General features: G+C 43.4%; 1 protein-coding gene across 12 annotated transcripts in view; it reads left to right on the top strand.

Moving 5' to 3' along the window:
• The window catches only part of MACF1 (microtubule actin crosslinking factor 1), a 341,269-nt gene that overhangs the window by 303,586 nt on the left and 18,516 nt on the right, over window positions 1-19,167 (top strand). For all 12 annotated transcript variants that reach the window (XM_038557825.1, XM_038557827.1, XM_038557826.1 and 9 more), the window contains 20 exons: window positions 764-886; window positions 976-1,077; window positions 1,711-1,812; window positions 1,903-2,076; window positions 2,168-2,323; window positions 2,468-2,665; window positions 3,221-3,349; window positions 4,027-4,200; window positions 7,352-7,507; window positions 7,613-7,819; window positions 7,953-8,072; window positions 8,477-8,646; window positions 9,694-9,853; window positions 10,864-11,058; window positions 11,401-11,529; window positions 12,588-12,731; window positions 13,207-13,395; window positions 15,962-16,082; window positions 16,781-16,944; window positions 18,283-18,445. In XM_038557825.1, coding sequence (XP_038413753.1) covers window positions 764-886; window positions 976-1,077; window positions 1,711-1,812; window positions 1,903-2,076; window positions 2,168-2,323; window positions 2,468-2,665; window positions 3,221-3,349; window positions 4,027-4,200; window positions 7,352-7,507; window positions 7,613-7,819; window positions 7,953-8,072; window positions 8,477-8,646; window positions 9,694-9,853; window positions 10,864-11,058; window positions 11,401-11,529; window positions 12,588-12,731; window positions 13,207-13,395; window positions 15,962-16,082; window positions 16,781-16,944; window positions 18,283-18,445 — 3,076 coding nt within the window. The remainder of the gene's footprint in view (window positions 1-763; window positions 887-975; window positions 1,078-1,710; window positions 1,813-1,902; window positions 2,077-2,167; window positions 2,324-2,467; window positions 2,666-3,220; window positions 3,350-4,026; window positions 4,201-7,351; window positions 7,508-7,612; window positions 7,820-7,952; window positions 8,073-8,476; window positions 8,647-9,693; window positions 9,854-10,863; window positions 11,059-11,400; window positions 11,530-12,587; window positions 12,732-13,206; window positions 13,396-15,961; window positions 16,083-16,780; window positions 16,945-18,282; window positions 18,446-19,167) is intronic.

Here is a 19,167-nt window from a genome sequence, read left to right as displayed (position 1 = left end):
AAGATTATATAGCCTATCATTTCTATGATGTTAGTCTCTCAGCTTTTGCTTTTTTTTTTTGAAGATTTTATTTATTCATGAGATACACAGAGACAGAGACACAGGCAGAGAGAAAGAGGCTCCATGCAGGGAGCCCAATGTGGGGCTTGATCCCAGGACTCCATGATCACAGCCTGGGCCGAAGGCAGACGCTCAACCCCTGAGCCACCCAGGCGTCCCAGTCTCTGAGCTCTTAAATGGGAAATACCATATTATTTTGTCTTATTGATATACTCCCCTATGATAGATTTCTTTTTTCTTTTCTTTTAAGATTTTATTTATTTGAGAGAGAGAGAAAGAAAAAGCGTGAGCAGGAGGGGGAGAAAATCTGAGGCAGACTCCACAGAGTCCGACAAGGGGCTCAATCCCACAATCCCCGTGATAGATTTTTGGCTGTAGATTATAATCTCTTGGAGGCTGGAAAGATAAACCTTTGGTAAATTGTTGAAGCCCACTAGACCTTTCTGAAACTATTTTATATATATTGTTAAATAGAGAAATACCTTTCACACATCTATATTGTGTGTGTGAGAAAGAGAAATGAACTGAGCCTGAAGTTTCACTGTTTAGGTAAGTGAAATCTTAAGGACATTGAAAGGCTTTTATGAAATTGACAGTTCTGTTCAACATCTGCTATTGATGGGGATATAAATTACATTTGCAAAGTTTGGGAAGTTCTGTTCTACTTTCTGTTTTGGCTTATGTTCTGTTCATTTACATGTAGACTATTAAGGAAGAGACAGATGGTCTCCATGAGGAATTGGAGTTTATTCGAATCCTTGGAGCAGATTTGATTTTTGCCTGTGGAGAAACGGAGAAGCCCGAAGTGAAGAAGAGCATTGATGAGGTGTGGAAAAATGGAGATGGCATTCAGATGAAACATGAGTGGACTCACACCAAAGACTAGTATTAACTAGAGTCTGTTTTTTCCCCTAGCTGAATAATGCCTGGGAGAGCTTAAACAAAACCTGGAAAGAGAGGCTAGAAAAGCTTGAGGATGCCATGCAAGCCGCTGTACAGTATCAGGACACTCTTCAGGTGAGAGGCCCCAGGGCGACCACCGCAGAATCAAGGTGCTGTGTTCTTTTTGTCCCGTTCTGAATCCAGCACCAGAGAGGTCACCCACTTTTACAGGACTGGAGCATTCTCAGACCTAAGACAGGGCTGTTTCAGTATTTCTAGCCGAAGTTTCCCATTCCTACTGAGAAAAGTAATGATCTCCAAATTTCTCCTCTTCTTGCCATGTTTTTCATCATCATATTTATCCTCAGGGTGGCTATGCAGAGAAGCTGGCCGTACTCTGTAAGTCCTTGCTTGCCAGAGGCTCCAAACCCAGGTTACCTGGAAACAGCTTGGCACACGACTTTGAACACATCCTGAGCTTGCTAGGTGGCTGTGACAAATACTAACTTTTATTCACATTTAGTTTCTCCAGACTGTAGTATACTTTGGACATTATCCTAATAACACTGGCTCTGTCCTTAAATCTCCATATTATTGGAATAAAGCTCATTTTCCCTTATGTCTACCCCCCACCTACAAATGCAAACAGCACAAGGTACTTTGATTTTTGTCTGCTTACATCAGCAGAGATAATGCTAAATCTCTCCCAACAGCTGGTGGGTTTGGATTTTTTTGGTTTTTGACTATTTGTTTGTATTTTTATTTTAGGCTATGTTTGACTGGCTAGATAACACTGTGATTAAGCTCTGCACCATGCCCCCTGTTGGCACCGACCTCAACACTGTTAAAGATCAGTTAAATGAAATGAAGGTTTGTAACCAGATATGGCTTTTGAAGAAAAGTTGCTTTTTCATTTTTAAAGACTTGGTTTGGTGTTAACATGAAGTATGTCTCTGGTAGGAGTTCAAAGTGGAAGTTTACCAACAGCAAATTGAGATGGAAAAGCTCAACCACCAGGGTGAACTGATGTTAAAGAAGGCTATGGATGAGACAGACAGAGACATTATCCGAGAACCATTGACAGAACTCAAGCACCTCTGGGAGAACCTGGGTGAAAAAATTGCCCACAGACAGGTGAGGCAGATGGCAGGATCTGTCAGTGGACAACTAGCTACTGTTTTCTAATCTCCTGACAAATGTTCCTTCTATATCTTTTTCTGAATAGCACAAACTAGAAGGTGCCCTCCTGGCCCTTGGCCAGTTCCAGCATGCCTTAGAGGAACTGATGAGCTGGCTGACTCACACTGAGGAATTGTTAGATGCTCAGAGACCAGTAAGCGGAGACCCAAAAGTCATTGAAGTTGAACTCGCAAAGCACCACGTAAGTGCTCTCAATTTTCATCTCTAGGCCTGTCGGTTTGAGACCAAATATTGTCACCAGAAGCCTTCGGATACTGTGTGCACTGTAGAGAACCAAGCCTGATGATATCCGTGGAAATAAATTGTGTCATTCGACATTTTTTAGGTTCTAAAAAATGATGTTTTAGCCCATCAAGCCACAGTGGAAACCGTCAACAAAGCTGGCAACGAGCTGCTTGAATCTAGTGCTGGAGACGACGCCAGCAGCCTAAGGAGCCGCTTGGAAACCATGAACCAGTGCTGGGAGTCCGTGTTACAAAAAACAGAAGAGAGAGAGCAGCAGCTTCAGTTGACACTGCAGCAGGTATGCATGTTGTCCAGGCTAGGTAGGTGGGGCTGTGCCTGTCATAGCACTTGGAATGCCTAAGTCCGTCAGAGGAAAGCAGTTTGCAGCAGAATCCCCTCCACCTCCAACACTATGTCTTAAGAGGAAGGTCAGTTCCATGCTGGAACTTGTCTGGAAAGTATCACTTTTGATTGAGTGGTTTTTCATGGATTTGTAGCCTAGTCTCTTTCTTTATGATTCAAAGTTAGTAAGTCTTTGCTATGGCAAACCTTGCTCACAGATTCAGTTATTTCTTGCATCAAGTCAGTAGCCCCCCACTATCCATATACAGTAGTACCTTAATCAATTCATCAAGTTGTATCAGGCATCAGTGATAGGTTACAGTGAAGTCCAAAGGATTCTGTTTTCTAGAAATAAATAGCTATTGACCCCATGTTAATCCAGCAACAGAACAACCCTGAGAACAGCTCAGAATTCCTCCCTCAGGATAGGTTCCTCATATAGTCATTTAGGAAATTTAGTTTTGAAGCTGAGAATTGACTACTAACCTTGCTGATATGTCTTTTCTCAAAGGCCCAGGGTTTCCACAGTGAAATTGAAGATTTCCTCTTGGAACTGACTAGAATGGAGACCCAACTTTCTGCATCTAAGCCCACAGGAGGGCTTCCTGAAACTGCTAGGGAACAGCTTGATACACACATGGTAATAGACGTTTCTTGAAGTTGAACATAACCCCCTATTCAGCAGCTCCTTACTGAATTCACAGACCTGTACATATCTGGGAGTCTGCAAAGTACTGGTTTTTACCGACAGTACAGTACAATCTTATTAAGGATTGCTGCTTTTACATGGGCTTTAATACCCCCTACTTACAAGCAGCAGTGATGACGGGGAAGCTTGACTGGAAATACATTGGTTAGCTTGTAAATTGAGTTGGTCAGTTGATTGGCACAAGAGTATTGATTTGAAGGTAAGAGCATCAAGAAGACAAATGCATAACACAAATTTGTCTCTACTTAAGAGTCTTTGGTGGGGGGGGGTAGGGAAATCATATCTTTAGAAAGGGGCTGAGAACAAAAGCCCACATAATTTCTAGGCAAATGTTTCAGGAAAAGAAATAAATTATTGAGGTCTATTTTTGTGATCTCTGATCCTTAAAAAAAATTTCTTCTTTACTTGATAACAAAATTATTTTAATTTTAATGAAGAATGGTGGGATTCATTGCTCAGTAGTTGAACTGAATCCAAAAAAAAAGGGGTTTTAATCAAGAATGAGACCTTCTTGGACTTTTCCAACTGTGCTCATAAATCTGTGTGTGGGTGTCTCTCAAGGAATTGGCATCACCAGTTTCTTTCTTGCCTTTTTTTTTTTTTTGCAGGAACTCTATTCCCAGCTCAAAGCCAAGGAAGAGACTTATAATCAATTGCTTGACAAGGGCAGGCTCATGCTTCTAAGCCGTGATGACTCTGGGTCTGGCTCAAAGACAGAACAGAGTGTAGCTCTCTTGGAACAGAAGTGGCATGTGGTCAGCAGTAAGATGGAAGAAAGAAAGGTATCACCACAAAATACAGTGTGTGATTACTAGGCTTGAGTAGTTTGCTTGGCGATTGCATGTAATTACCTTCTAGTTTCTGTAAGGATTTTTCAAAGACCAGTATATGGTACCAGAAGTTGCAGAACTGGATCCTCAGGATCACTTTTGTGCTAATCAAGCTATTTTATTATTCATTCTTTTTCTGCCTTTACCAGTTACGACATTACTGGCTGTTACTGCTCAGTGATGATCTTATAGCTCATATTAATCACAGATTTGTGTTCCTACTGAAAAACAAGGTTATATTGGGGTCACTGTCTTAGGATCGGGAGGGTTGGAACAGAGTATGTAGGAAGTTGGGCTAATATTCTCCACGAGGAATTTGTACTCTAGTATAAATGCAATATGTAAAGAATTTTACTAAAATTCAAGACACAGGCAAATTATGTGACCTCTTCCCACTCTTTTGCACAAATCAAATTCTCTTCAAAAGAAAAGTGACCAGGAATCAAGGCCTCAAAACATTGTTTTTTATGAAAACCAAGTTTCAGAGTATCACTCAGCACAGAGTTTCTGTACGGGGCAGATCAAATGTAAAATATGTGTTCACATTTATTGGCCACACCCATTCAATAGTTATTAAACCTGGATGTACCAGACACTATGCTGCTAGGTGTATAGTGGAAGCAAAGTTATGGACCCTTATCATTGTGAAAATTTAAGAGCAGAAGGACATAACAAATATTCACCCATCTAAATGAGCATTTTGAGAGAAGCATTAGTTTCTTAGAATTCTTTTAATGGGGCAGCCCTGGTGGCTCAGTGGTTTAGGGCCACCTTCAGCCCAGGGCGTGATCCTGGAGACCCGGGATCAAGTCCCACATCGGGCTCCCTGCATGGAGCCTGCTTCTCCCTCTGCCTGTGTCTCTGTCTCTCTCTCTGTGTATCTCTCATAAATAAAAAATAAAATAAATAAATAAATAAATACCCTGGATGTTCTAAGACCACATTTTAAAAAAAAGAAAAAAAGAATTCTTTTAATGTGGGGTCTAGATATATGAAGAGTGACTAGAGGAGCTGAGTGTAAATCTTTGTTCTAATTTTTAGACTATCATCTGTAATTCCTGCATAACACAGAACTAAGACTAACAGAAGAAACTGAGGCAGATTCTGGCTCATAATTAAGAATTTTCTAGAAAGTTTTCCCATCAGTGGAGCAGGTTGCCTCAAGGTTTCCATCACTGGTGGAACGGGTCAGACAAGCACCAGGGTATCAAGAACAGTTATTTCTGATTTTGTAAGAACATTACATTTCAGTATCACTAATCATTTATTAAATGTGTGTGGTGCTATATTAAAGAAAATATAGGGGCAGCCCGGGTGGCTCAGCGGTTTAGCGCCGCCTTCAGCCCAGGGCCTGAACCTGGAGACCTGGTCGAGTCCTATGTCCGGCTCCCTGCATGGAGCGTGCTTCTCCCTCTGCCTATGTCTCTGCCTGTGTGTGTGTGTGTGTGTGTGTGTGTGTGTGTGTGTGTCTCATGAGTAAATAAAATCTTAAAAAATAGATATATCGATAGATAGATAAAATGATGTGGAGAGATTTCCTGTCATCTAGGAACTTATATTAATTTCCAAGCATTTCTATGATAAATTTGAGGGAGATTTTCTATTTCCTCTTTTTTTTTTTTTTTTTTTTTTTTTTTTTATTTATGATAGTCACAGAGAGAGAGAGAGAGGCAGAGACACAGGCAGAGGGAGAAGCAGGCTCCATGCACCGGGAGCCCGACGTGGGATTCGATCCCGGGTCTCCGGGATCACGCCCTGGGCCAAAGGCAGGTGCCAAACCGCTGCGCCACCCAGGGATCCCTTCTTTTTCCTCTTGATTTGTTTAGACTGGGTCCTTATTTTTGTGACATTTATTATAGTATTTTTCTAGGTTACAAAAGTAACCTGAAAACACAAAGAAAAACTTCTACAGTGTGACTCAGTTAACAACAGTTAACATTTGTAGTATACATCTTGGGTTTCTTTCTATGAATATTTTAGGTATATTCATTTTTAATAACCTGTCATCATTCCATATGCCTGCCTGGTAGATGGACCAGGGGACAGAGGACGTCACCTAGGTGTGTGGGTAGAGCTTATCTCTGAGGCTGGAGGTTAGAGACTCTAGAATTGGAGTGTGTCCTTGGGCAGTGGCACATGCCCCCAAATGAGCCATTGTTTTTGCCATTCTGATTTAGATCAAAGTATCTAAAAATTTATATCTAGTGTTGTCAGGTTTTTGCTTAGAATATTATGGCTTTTATTACCTTTTCTTTTTGTAGCTTAAAAATGAGTTTCAGGGTCTCCTACCTGGTTTAGTCAGTAGAGCATGGGACTTTTTTTTTTTTTTTTTTAAGATTTTATTTATTTGAGAGAGACTGCGTATATACAAGTGAGGAGGGGCACAGAGAGAAGGAGAAACAGACTCCCCACTCAGCAGGAAGCCTGATGCAAGTCTTGATGCCAGAACCCTAAGATCATGACCTGAGCCACAGGCAAACGCTTAACCCACTGAGCCACCCAGGTGCCCCAGGAGCTTGCAACTCTTGATCTCAGGGTTGTGAGTTCAAGCCCTGCATTGGCCCCAGAGCTTACTTAAAAAATAAAAGTTAAAAAAAATAATAATAAGCTTCAACCTCACACATTTTCAGGTGCCATATTTTCTGAAAACACATTTAAACAGAGAGTGCTGCATGAATATAATCTTTACAGTAAAGTGCTTTTCATTTAGTTGTTTTTACACCCCAAAAGTACAGCAAAGGGAAGTGATGCTTTGCCCCAAACAAGTTACAGACCTTGCAGCTGTCACCACGGAAGGATCTGTTCACTTACATTTACTGAATAGTTTCATCCCTGTTCTTTAATGTCCCAGGAAGTGGGGAATGGCAGAGAAAGCAACATAGCTGCAAGTTGTCCTCGTTCCCTTTCATACATAGTTGTTTTAGTTTCAGACACTAAATTGCCCCCTTTTTTGTAAACAAGGCATGTTTGGTGGTTCATTAAATGAGGCTTCCTTTTTAGAGGTCATTTCATTTGGTGTACAATTCACGCCTTTGTCCCTGAAGCTACAATTCCTGAATTTGGCACTTTTTCTTTTTGTGTGTGTGTTTTAATTAAAATTCAGTCAAAGCTGGAAGAGGCTCTCAACCTGGCAACAGAATTCCAGAATTCCCTGCAAGAGTTTATCAACTGGCTCACTCTAGCAGAGCAGAATCTCAACATCGCCTCTCCTCCCAGCCTGATTCTAAACACTGTCCTTTCCCAGATAGAGGAGCACAAGGTAACTCTGATGTTATGGTGTTGCTTTCCCTTTGAGAGGACTAGTTAAAAGAGTAACTCCTCCATCTTATTTTTAGTTTTAAGAAGAGCAATATTTTCCCCTCAGGTATTTGCTAATGAAGTCAATGCTCATCGAGATCAGATCATTGAACTGGATCAAACTGGAAATCAGTTAAAGTTTCTTAGCCAAAAACAGGACGTTGTTCTGATCAAGAATTTGCTGGTCAGCGTCCAGTCTCGATGGGAGAAGGTTGTCCAGCGGTCTATTGAAAGAGGGAGATCTCTGGATGATGCTAGGAAGCGGGCAAAACAAGTGAGTTATGAAAGAAAGATCTTAATTTATTGAACAACCCTTGGGCTGCATGTGTGGCAGCTCTGAATAATTTGCATTAAAGTGTAGTTTGCATATTCATTCCTATTATAAGTTACTTTTTATATGATTATAGTTCCATGAAGCTTGGAAAAAACTGATTGACTGGCTAGAAGATGCAGAGAGTCACCTGGACTCGGAGCTGGAGATATCCAATGACCCAGACAAAATTAAACTCCAGCTCTCTAAGCATAAGGTAAAGTAGTTCGTGGCTCTTCAGTCCTGATCTTGGTGTTCACTGAAGATTGCTAAAAATAGAGGTCAGAGCTAGTCAAAAGAAAATCGGGTGAGGAAACCAGCATTCCATTTTATATCTAGGCCATGTCTAACCATAAGAGTCGTTCATTTAAGTAACAATACAAGCAAAGTGATTGAGGCAGTTACCAATAAAAACCACAGACTTTTAGAAATTGCCATGCCCTACTGTGTGTGGTATAAACAAAAATTTAGAAATTTCTTAAGGATAAGCTATTGTTAGTTCAAGAGGTAGTGACTTTCATACTCTGATTCCCAACCCAAATACTGAAAATTTTTCTTTGTTCCAAATCAAAATGTCATCTGACTTTTAGCATCAGTTTTTTCTTTCCCTTTTGGAAACAGGAGTTTCAGAAAACTCTTGGCGGTAAACAACCTGTGTATGATACCACAATTCGAACTGGCAGGGCCCTGAAAGAGAAGACTTTGCTTCCTGATGACACTCAGAAACTTGACAATTTACTAGGAGAAGTCAGAGATAAATGGGATACTGTTTGTGGCAAGTCTGTGGAGAGGTGAGTATGAATATTTGCTTCGTGTATCATCCCCAAATTGACGAAGACCAATATTAGATTCCATAAAATGGCAATAAAGGTAATGCACCAATAACAGGTTTTATAGCATCTCGATACTTCTAGTTCATTGAATCAGAGTTATGAAATAAGTTGAATAGTAAAATATTAAAATTCTCATTTTAAGCTTCAATCTTACTGTATCAGAGAGAGGCCCATAAACTCAACCACACAGCCACAGAAGTTTAGTAACTCCAAATATTTGTCAGTGACCAGTTTGTGATCCTAAAGCCGTCTCCATGAGCACTCTCACTCTGTGTCAGCGAGCAAAACCTCCGCACACATCACCTCATATAACTGTCATAATGCCTGACCTTTACTGGGTGGTTACTACTGAGCATGTGCCAGACAGAGGCTACTAGTCATTTAATCCTTGTAACAACCACTGAGGGGAAATACTGTTATTCCATTTTCCAGAAAAATGATCCTGGGATTTGAAGCTGTTCGATTTGGTCTATAAGTTGTTCTTTTTTCCACTTGTACCCATTCTGCTATGCTAAGAATTACGATATCTTTGTATTATTTGTACTTCTATTTTTTGGATGAAGTGACTGAGGTTCCAAGAGGTAAAGAGAAAGCCCAGGATCATGCAACTGGCATAGAGCTAGGAGTTGAACTCCTGACTGAGACCATGACCAAAACCATCATCCTCTACCTGAGTGGTATAAGGTGATTAACACAGACCTTGGATCATTAGGGTGTATCCATGCGGACTCTTAGGGTGCTAGGAGGGCAGCTGTACCTATCTCCTATGCTACACTTACTCCATTCTAGAGAGATTTGATTAAAAATGTCTAAGCAAAAAAACAAACAAACAAAAAAATGTCTAAGCATGTCTCTTAGTTACTTTTTACTCTATCTTAAACCAGTCTGGCATGGAGGGCCCTCTGTCTGTAGAGTTCTAGCAGTATTCCATTCAGCAGTCAGAATTGTGAGCCAGCCAAAGAAAAGGGATCTCTAAACACAGTGAGGTTTGTGTGCTTTTCTCAGGCAGCACAAGTTGGAGGAGGCCCTGCTGTTTTCGGGCCAGTTCATGGATGCTTTGCAAGCCTTGGTCGACTGGCTGTACAAGGTGGAGCCGCAGCTGGCCGAGGACCAGCCCGTGCATGGGGACCTCGACCTTGTCATGAACCTCATGGACGCCCATAAGGTGAGGGGCAGGAGCTACGCTGCATGGAGGCAGAGCCATTGGGTCGGTCCCCTGCCTCTGCCGGCCTTCTGCTTGTGCTCACCATCCAGGAAATCTGAATGAGCCTGTGTCTGCTCATCAGACCAGAGAGACCACTCCTTGCTCTGTGTGCTTAAACTGTTACTGGGGTTCCGTGTCTGCCACCAAGATTTGACCAAATTCCTTTGATTCAGATTTGGCAATGTGTATATTTTATCTTGGGGTTCCCCCCTTTCTGTTTGTTCTGTCCGTTGAGTCACACAATGAATTTAAATTCAGGAGCACCTCAAGATACCCATTTCCACTGACTCCTAAAATGAAAATGAGTTCTATTCTTTAGCTGCTTTTGACCCAAGCAAGCCCAGCACCATTCACAATAATATCAATGTATAACCTACACCTGTCATGTTCACCTCCTTAAGGTCCTCTTGTTTTAGCAAAAGCATTCAGCTTTACTTGAAATTACATCAAACTCTTATGCACATGGCCGATATGTTCTTACTTCCACAATTCTGGAGATTCTGTTCTAACATCATTCATATTTTATGTTAGGAAACGGGGACTCCAGCTAAGCAACTTACCCAAGGCCATGCCACTCATCTTTAGAGCCACTTCTTCTGGTGGTTCTTTCTTTTCTTTTCTTTTTTTTTTTAATAATTTTTTTTTTTTTTCTGATAGTCACACAGAGAGAGAGAGGGAGGGAGGCAGAGACACAGGCAGAGGGAGAAGCAGGCTCCATGCACCGGGAGCCCGACGTGGGATTCGATCCCGGGTCTCCAGGATCGCGCCCTGGGCCAAAGGCAGGCGCCAAACCGCTGCGCCACCCAGGGATCCCCTGGTGGTTCTTTCTTAAACATTGTCCTGCCTCCCTCTGCATAAAAGACATGTGACTGGAACTTACTGAGGAGAGCGCAACTAAGCAATGACTTTTCTCTCGGGTTTTGCTTCCTGGGTTCAGGAAGCAAACTAATTTCTCTGTTTTTCTGTTCTAGGTTTTCCAGAAGGAACTGGGAAAGCGAACAGGCACCGTTCAGGTACTGAAGCGGTCAGGCCGAGAGCTGATTGAGAACAGTCGCGATGACACCACGTGGGTGAAAGGACAGCTCCAGGAACTGAGCACTCGCTGGGACACTGTGTGTAAACTCTCTGTCTCCAAACAAAGCCGACTGGAGCAGGCCTTAAAACAGGTCAGAGACTTTTGTGGGGGCAACCTGTGGGGGAGGATCTGAGCAGATTCATTCTTGTTTCTTTATCAGGATCAGTTCCAACCAGTCTCAAAATGAACATAAGGTCAAACATTGATATTCTGAAAGTTCTACAAGATTTTAATGTTCATTTGTATTAGAGAAAAAACTGAATTCAATTGGTTTTCAAACGTCCACAAGTGAAAGATAACTTTTATGGGGCCTTGATAGGATCATCAGCACTTGTGATGCACTGAGTTCAGGTGCAGCCCTTTCCGTGGTGCACCCCAGTGCTCAGGGCCTTGGCTGCAGAGAGGTTCAATCTGCTCTGCTTGGTTCTTGCAGGCGGAAGAGTTTCGGGATACCGTCCACATGCTATTGGAGTGGCTCTCTGAAGCAGAGCAAACGCTCCGCTTTCGGGGAGCACTTCCCGATGACACGGAGGCCTTACAGTCTCTCATTGACACCCATAAGGTAATCCAGCCCCAGTGTGCAATAACCCACGCCACCACAGGGTGAGGGCTGCCTGCCCAGCTCTAAAGGAGAGCAGCTTTTGCTTGGGAATTTCCGACTTTATATGTAAAAGACTGGAACTGGAATGGGCCCAGCTTTTACTGGTTTAGCAAGAATGAAAGTCATTCCTACTTTTTCCAAAAGTAACGCATGTTGGTTGTAAACAAGTGAAACAGCATGGTATCATATAAAGAACAATGTGGACTCTAGAACCATCACCCGCACACGCGGCTTGGTTTGGCTTTCCTTATGTTACCAGCTTCGGGCCCTGAGCCTCCTACCAAGCTGCAGCATAGGATGCAGTATCTGAGGCCACAATCTGTCCTAATAAGATGGGAAATATTTCCTTTTTTAATTTTTGTGTTACCCACCAAGAGATTTTAATCTTGATTTTGTCATTTGGTATTCTGTTGCTGGTATTTTTTTTTTTTTAATTTTTATTTATTTATGATAGTCACAGAGAGAGAAAGAGAGAGAGGCAGAGACATAGGCAGAGGGAGAAGCAGGCTCCATGCACCGGAAGCCCGATGTGGGATTCGATCCCGGGTCTCCAGGATCGCGCCCTGGGCCAAAGGCAGGCGCCAAACCGCTGCGCCACCCAGGGATCCCTGTTGCTGGTATTTTTAAAATATTTAGTATTTTATAGTTGTCATTTGTCCAAGACAATATTGTTTGTTTATTCACATGGAAGTGAATTAAAACAGGATTTCTTAAAGAGAGAAATGAACCCAGATATTAGGACGAGGATCATGCCCAGCCTGGAAAGGGAGTGCCCCTCATCCTTGTCATCTGTAGCAGAAACAGTCCATTTTGTGTAACCCTATACTTCTGACATCTTTTAGAACTGGAAAGAAAGTACCAGAGACACCAGGATGCAGGCTTGTAGGGGCCTGTGTGAACACACACAGAGGAAAAAAAAATACATAGAAATCTTCTCCATTCCCCCTCCCCACAGTGTAAACTAACAGTGCTGCTGAGTAGGTTTCCTCAGTTTTTGTTTTCAAACCTTTTTTGTTTAGGAGTTCATGAAGAAAGTGGAAGAAAAGCGAGCGGATGTTAGCACAGCGGTAGCAATGGGAGAGGCCATCCTGGCTGTCTGCCACCCCGATTGCATCACCACCATCAAGCACTGGATCACCATCATCCGGGCTCGGTTTGAGGAGGTGAGTTCCCGGTTTGAGAGGAAGGTGGCACACACCCCATACAGTGAGTTTATAGGAAGAAAATGCTACTGAGCTTTCTCCACCCACCGCCCCTGCTCCCCCCCCCCCATAAGGAATCTCACTCACTATGAATGTCTCAATAAGAATTAAGGTAGTGTTTTAGTAATGACTGTTTTCTTGGCAATGAGCTGCAGTCTGGAAGAATACTGCTGGCATAGTGATGTGGTAATTGATAAAGTCCAGCGGACTCCGTTCTATATTTTTCCCTCCTTCCAGAGAAGTCCTGTGTTTAATAGGATGTACGTTCTAGATTTGCCTCCAGGGGGTGCTGATTCCAGCTCTGTCACTGGAGTAAAAGTGAGGCCTCTTGAGTGGTCTTCCTCCTAAAGGCCATTAGTAGGATCAGACGACAAAATGGACTTTGGAGACAAAGGAGGTGCTCAACTGAGAGAGGCGATGGTTTCTGTCTCCCCAGGTCCTGACCTGGGCTCAGCAGCACCAGCAGCGTCTCGAAACAGCCCTGTCAGAACTGGTGGCTAATGCTGAGCTCTTGGAAGAACTTCTGGCATGGATCCAGTGGGCTGAGACCACCCTCATTCAGCGGGACCAGGAGCCGATCCCTCAGAACATTGACCGAGTGAAAGCCCTTATTGCCGAGCATCAGGTAGCCTAGCTGTGTCGTGTGGCTGCAGGTGTTCCCTGCGTGGCTCTGGAGCCCGTTTCCTTTGCCCTGTGTATTTTTGGTTTTTAATGGCTGCTTATGTTTATGCACACAGACTTAGCAGCTGAAAACAAGCTGTTTTCGTGGGGCAGGTGTCTGGGCACGAGTCAGCTGGCTTCTCCCCTTAGTCTTACTGGGCCAAAATCAAGGTGCTGCAGATCTCACCCAGGCTCTCTCAGGTTGTTGGGAGAATCTGACTCCTTGTGGTTGTGGGACCTGGGGCTCTGTTTTCTTGCTGGCCATCACCCAGGAGTCTGTTAGCTCCAAGAGGCCACCTCAGGTCTCAGCCACCCAGCACACTCACAGTGTGGCAACGTCAGTCTTCAGCACCAGCAGGAGAGGCTTTCCAGTTTGCTCAGATCTTATACGGTAAAATACAATCAAGGGAGTGAGTCTCCCCTTCTTTCCACGGGTGTGACCCACCCTCAAGGGAAGGGATTATACAGAGCATGGACACCAGCAGTGGGAATCCTGTGGGCCATCTTGGAAGTCTGCCTGCCACATCCTATTCCTCTGCGCCAAGGTTTCACACCTGGGTGCAGAAAGATCTCTTGCATGAGCCCAGAGATGAGCCGAGATAGCACATCAAGCTAAGCAGAATGAAGGAAAGCTCAGTTGAGCTGTCTCCATAATGTCTCCTTGGGAAGCAAAGATGGTTTGTTTTTTTCAAAGATGGTTTTTAACCATGATCATTACACTGAATGCAAGCATGGATCTTGCTTAGTTATACTGCGGGCGTACAGTCTTTAGTGACTGTAGATAATCAGCCTCACCATTGAGAACCCCCTGTACTTCCAGTCAAGGTTGCCTGCATTGAAACCTTCTCTCCTGACTGAGAGATTATCTTCTTATTCAAGGCCACCCCTCTCCTTTCGGTGATCCCCTCGTTTCCTGTGTCTTCAAGCTGTCCCATTCTGTTTGCTCACTCTTCCAAGTCTTCTAGACGTGTCCTTTCCACTCTGTGTTCCCTACCAGTTACCCTCATTGTTCCCTTCCTCTTCTTTCAAACAAGTCTGTTGTCCGTCTCCCGCACCCTCCCCCGTCTTTTCTCCTTGTTTCCCACTCCCTCCCCAGGCCCCTGTGGTTTGGCTCCCATCCCCATCAGACCACTAATACTGTCCCAGTCACATCCCACTGGCTAAATCCAGCCCATGCTTCCAGTCTTTGTCTTATTTGACATGTAACAGAGTTGCCTCTTCCTTCTGAAAACTCTTCTTTTGACTTCTGTCCTTTCGTCTTGTTTTTCTCCCACCTCTCTGATTGTTCCTTCTCAGTCTTAGCTGATTCCTCTTCCTCTCTCCACTTGTTAGTGTTGTGTTTGCTGAAATTGCATTCTTTTTTTTTTTTTTAATTTTATTTATTCATGAGAGACACACAGAGACAGTAATGTGGGACTCGCAGGGAGCCCGATGTGGGACTCGATCCAAGGATCCCGGAATCAGGACCTGAGCCAAAGGCAGCCACTCAATCGTTGAGCCACCCAGGCGTCCCTGAAATTGCATTCTTGACCCTCTTCTCACAGTGCTGATGTCTTACCTAGTCCAACAACTTCAGCCACCACCTAGAATCCAAAATTTTCACATCTCTTTCAGTAGCACTGTCTCCCTGAAGTCTAGACCTATGGCAAATCAGAGGCAGCACAGAAACTCCACTTTATCTGTGCCGACCCCACCCTCCCTTCCAGGCCTGCTGCCTGGAATGTGTGATGCATCTGGGATGCCTGCCTTTCCTATGCCCCCTATGTCTAACCAACCTCCGGGTTCTAGCTGTCCTACTTCCAGGATACCTCTTGGTTCTGTCTCTCCTGCCCTGGCTCAGGCCTTCCCCATGTTTTGCCTCAGTTACTGCAGTGGTTTCCTGACTCATCCCCCACTATGTTCTTCCTTCTACACTGAAGCCAGAACCATAGCTCTAAAATAAGGATCTTATCAGGTCTCTTCTCTGGATCAAAATCGTTCAGTTGCCCACCATTGCTCTCCAAATAAAATCCCAATACCTTAGCCTAACACAAAGCCTTAATGGATCTTTCTCCTACCTACCCCTCCTGCTGCTCTTCGAATTGCATCTTGGGCTCGGCCAGCAATCCCCAGAGCCCTAGCTCACTACACTGTCAAGCTCCCTGGATCTCTGTGCCATGCCTTCTCCTGGGACTGCCTCCCACCCAGTCTTTGGTCCAGTTCTTCCTCCTTCACTACTCCACTCAGGCCCCAGTCTCCAGGCAGCTGTCCTTGGAACCCTGGTCTGCCTTTGGAATCCTGGGTGGCATTCATTGCACTGACTTCCTGGTTTTCCTCACTCAGCTGTGAGCTCCTTGGAATCAGAAGCCCTGTTTGATCCCTTCAGGTTTCTAACACCTGATGAAGTGCCTTGCTTAACTGTTTTTCTTAAAAGGTGTGAGACAGTGTTCAAAGGCATCTGTTCTGTCATGAGCTTGGGCTTTGTAAGAAGTTGCCTGATTCTTAGTCCAAGAAAACACTTAACTCTGTTCCCTGTTGTTTGTGTTTGGCAGACATTTATGGAGGAGATGACTCGCAAACAGCCTGACGTAGACCGGGTCACGAAGACATACAAAAGGAAAAATATAGAGCCTGCTCACACACCTTTCATCGAGAAATCTCGCAGTGGCAGCAGTATGTTTCTAGCCTCCTGTGTTAGGGTGTTTCATTCCTGTTATTTGAAGATGAGCACTTTCCAAATCCCTGTCAAAAAACTTCTTTTGGGGGTGCCTGGCTGGCTCAGTCAGTAGAGCTTGCAGCCCTTAATCTCAGAGTTGTAAATTCAAGCCCCGTGTTGGTTGTGGACCCTACTTCAAAACAAAAACCTTCTTTTCGGTTTTCAAAAACTATATTGGATTTGAACTAAAATATTTTTTTTAAACTCACTTTTATTACACGGACACATAGTAAAACTATATTCCATTTTCTTGGGCTTGCATAAAATTTTGAAGTGGTCAAGCAGATTGTTTTGCAGTGGCCTTTCTATTGTTTTGGTCATCAGCTAGCTGTTTACATTTGGTTTGCACTGATTTAATTATGACATTAAATCAGCTCTTGTAGAGCCATTGCTGTTCTGGTTGAGTTGACATTTCCTCAGTTTGCTAAGGACAAAATGAATTGAAGATAAGAGATGAATACCAGTTGGCTGGGAGGAGGAGCAGTATTTTGACATTAGTATGCTGAATACCTAAATATTATCACATCCCATGTTTCTTTTCACATTTACTGCTTGGATACCATTTTAAAGGTGTCCTGAGTTAACACTATGGCACTTTCTCTTTGTGAAGTGACAAAACCAGCTTTTCTAATCTCGTAGTTATTTTTCTTTTTAGGGAAGTCCTTGAGTCAGCCCACACCACCTCCTATGCCAATCCTTTCACAGTCCGAAGCAAAAAACCCACGGATCAACCAGCTCTCTGCCCGCTGGCAGCAGGTGTGGCTGTTAGCACTGGAGCGACAGCGGAAGCTGAATGACGCCTTGGATCGACTCGAAGAGGTGAGGCCCTCTTATTATGACCTGTGCGTCTTGACCTACTTCTCTAGAAGTAGAAACAGACCAGGGTGAGCCAGTACTTTATCCCTCAGGCCCCCTAGGAGAAAAGCACAAGGGCAAGGAGACCACTTACAACAGGGTAGGCCATAGCACCTAGTTGTGGAAAGCAAGCAGACAACCAGCCAGTGTATTTGAGGGTCTGGCCTGTGACCCGACCCTCCTTAGCACCTGGCTGTGGTCAAAAGTCCAGAGCATGACTTGGCAAAGTTACCTCCCAAGCACATAGCTAATCATAGTAATGGCCATTATTGGGCCCTCTATGTAAAGATATAAGCTACACAATTATGAAATAATTATGTAATATTTATGGCCTTGGTATTCCGCTAGTTTTTACTAAGAATGAAATCAAATTCTACTTTGAAGTATCATTAACCAACCTAAAAAATATAGTACTACCCTTCCTAGTTTCTAAAACAAACCTCTAATACCTTTTATATTTTTTTCATTTGTGCGTATCAAAGCAGCTATGCCCGGAAGTGAGTGTTCTGTGTTTTTTGTTGTTATCTCTGTAGGTCAGTTGAGTTTTAAGCATTTTTGGGTTTTGGCTTTTTCTTTTTTTTCCCTATTCCTTCCAACTTTGGAGTTTGAAAGACCAGGGGGAAAACTGCTACGCTATCTCAGTCATCCTGAGTCTCTCTCACTAACATAGTCCAAGTGGCTAAACATCGCCTTGCCCACTGCACAGGCCTGCTGTTGTCTGCCAGAGTCACATACTTCACATGCAAGTCAGATGGGCACTTTGCCCCCTCTGGTGCCATTCCAAAGAAACATGCTTGCGTGCAGGGTTGGATCCTTAATGCTTCCAGCCAGAACTCAAGTTATCTCATCTCAGAAAATGATGGGAAACATGAGCCTTCCAACACAGGCCTGTGTGATCATAGTTCTTTTCAAAATCACATCAGTGAGGAGTGCTCAGGACTTCTCTTCTGGGATAGAATCCATTCCCTTACGTCTAAGAAGGTGGTCCTTTGAAAAAGTGCAAAGGGAAAGCAAGGCTGGCTCTACCCATTCTTGTTCTGCGTGCTCCGTATTTTCCATGGTGGTCGTTCAGTTACTGCTTCTCTCACTGCTTCATTACACCACAGCTCATGTAAATAATCACGGCTTTAAGTGAAGGATCCAGATTGTGCCTTCACCAAAGAGGCAACACATGGATATCATTGTTGGTGCCCTCCAGAAGGCCTGCATGGCTTTACTGAATGTCTGAAAGTTTTGGTATGCTCTGGGCACACTTGAGGGCCAAAACAATAAGTCTTGTTGACACCTACGATTTCTGTCTAGTTGAAGGAATTTGCCAACTTTGATTTTGATGTCTGGAGGAAAAAGTATATGCGATGGATGAATCACAAAAAATCTCGGGTGATGGATTTCTTCCGGCGAATTGACAAGGACCAGGATGGGAAGATAACGCGTCAGGAATTTATTGATGGCATTCTGGCATCCAGTGAGTTCACTCATAGTTCCAAACATGGATCACACCTAGATTCCTTGCACTTGGTGGAAGCCCATGATATTTTGGTTAAATAGTCTTTCTGAAATCAAAGCAATAGTCTTTTCTTCTTCTTCTTTTTTTTTTTTTTTTAGGATTTATTTTTTATTTATTTATGAGAGACATAGAGAGGCAGAGACACAGGCAGAGGGAGAAGCAGGCTCCATGCCAGGAGCCCGATGCGGGACTCGATCCCGGGACTCCAGGATCGCGCCCTGGGCCAAAGGCAGGCGCGAAACCGCTGAGCCACCCAGGGATCCCCCAAAGCAATAGTCTTAAAGGAGAAGTAATGTAATTGCTTATTACTAAAATTGGTCCATCATTTTGATGGAAAGAAGAACCTCATTTTGCTGGGAATTAAGCAAAACAGGTCTTTGGCAAGTAAAACATGTTTGAAGTATAGATTAAGGAACCAAACTTTATGAATGATGAAGTTCTAAGTAAAATGTTTAAAAAAATAAAGTTTTCATAATAGTTTCTGACATCTGTATAGCAGCTTAAAAAATACATGATCTCATTTATTTTTAGCAGGAAAAATAATTGAGGCATAAAGTAGTTAAGTGAATTGCCAGGATCACAAAGCACATCTCACAGCTGTGCTGCTTTACATGAGTGGCCAGGGAAGGCCTGTCTGCAGAGCTGATATTTGAGGGAAGAGTTAGAGGCCAAGGGAATAG

Source organism: Canis lupus, chromosome 15 (assembly GCF_011100685.1).
Source record: "Canis lupus familiaris isolate Mischka breed German Shepherd chromosome 15, alternate assembly UU_Cfam_GSD_1.0, whole genome shotgun sequence".
Taxonomy (NCBI): domain Eukaryota; kingdom Metazoa; phylum Chordata; class Mammalia; order Carnivora; family Canidae; genus Canis; species Canis lupus.
Note: the sequence above shows the minus strand (reverse complement) of the source record. Positions and strands in the feature narration are given on the sequence as shown.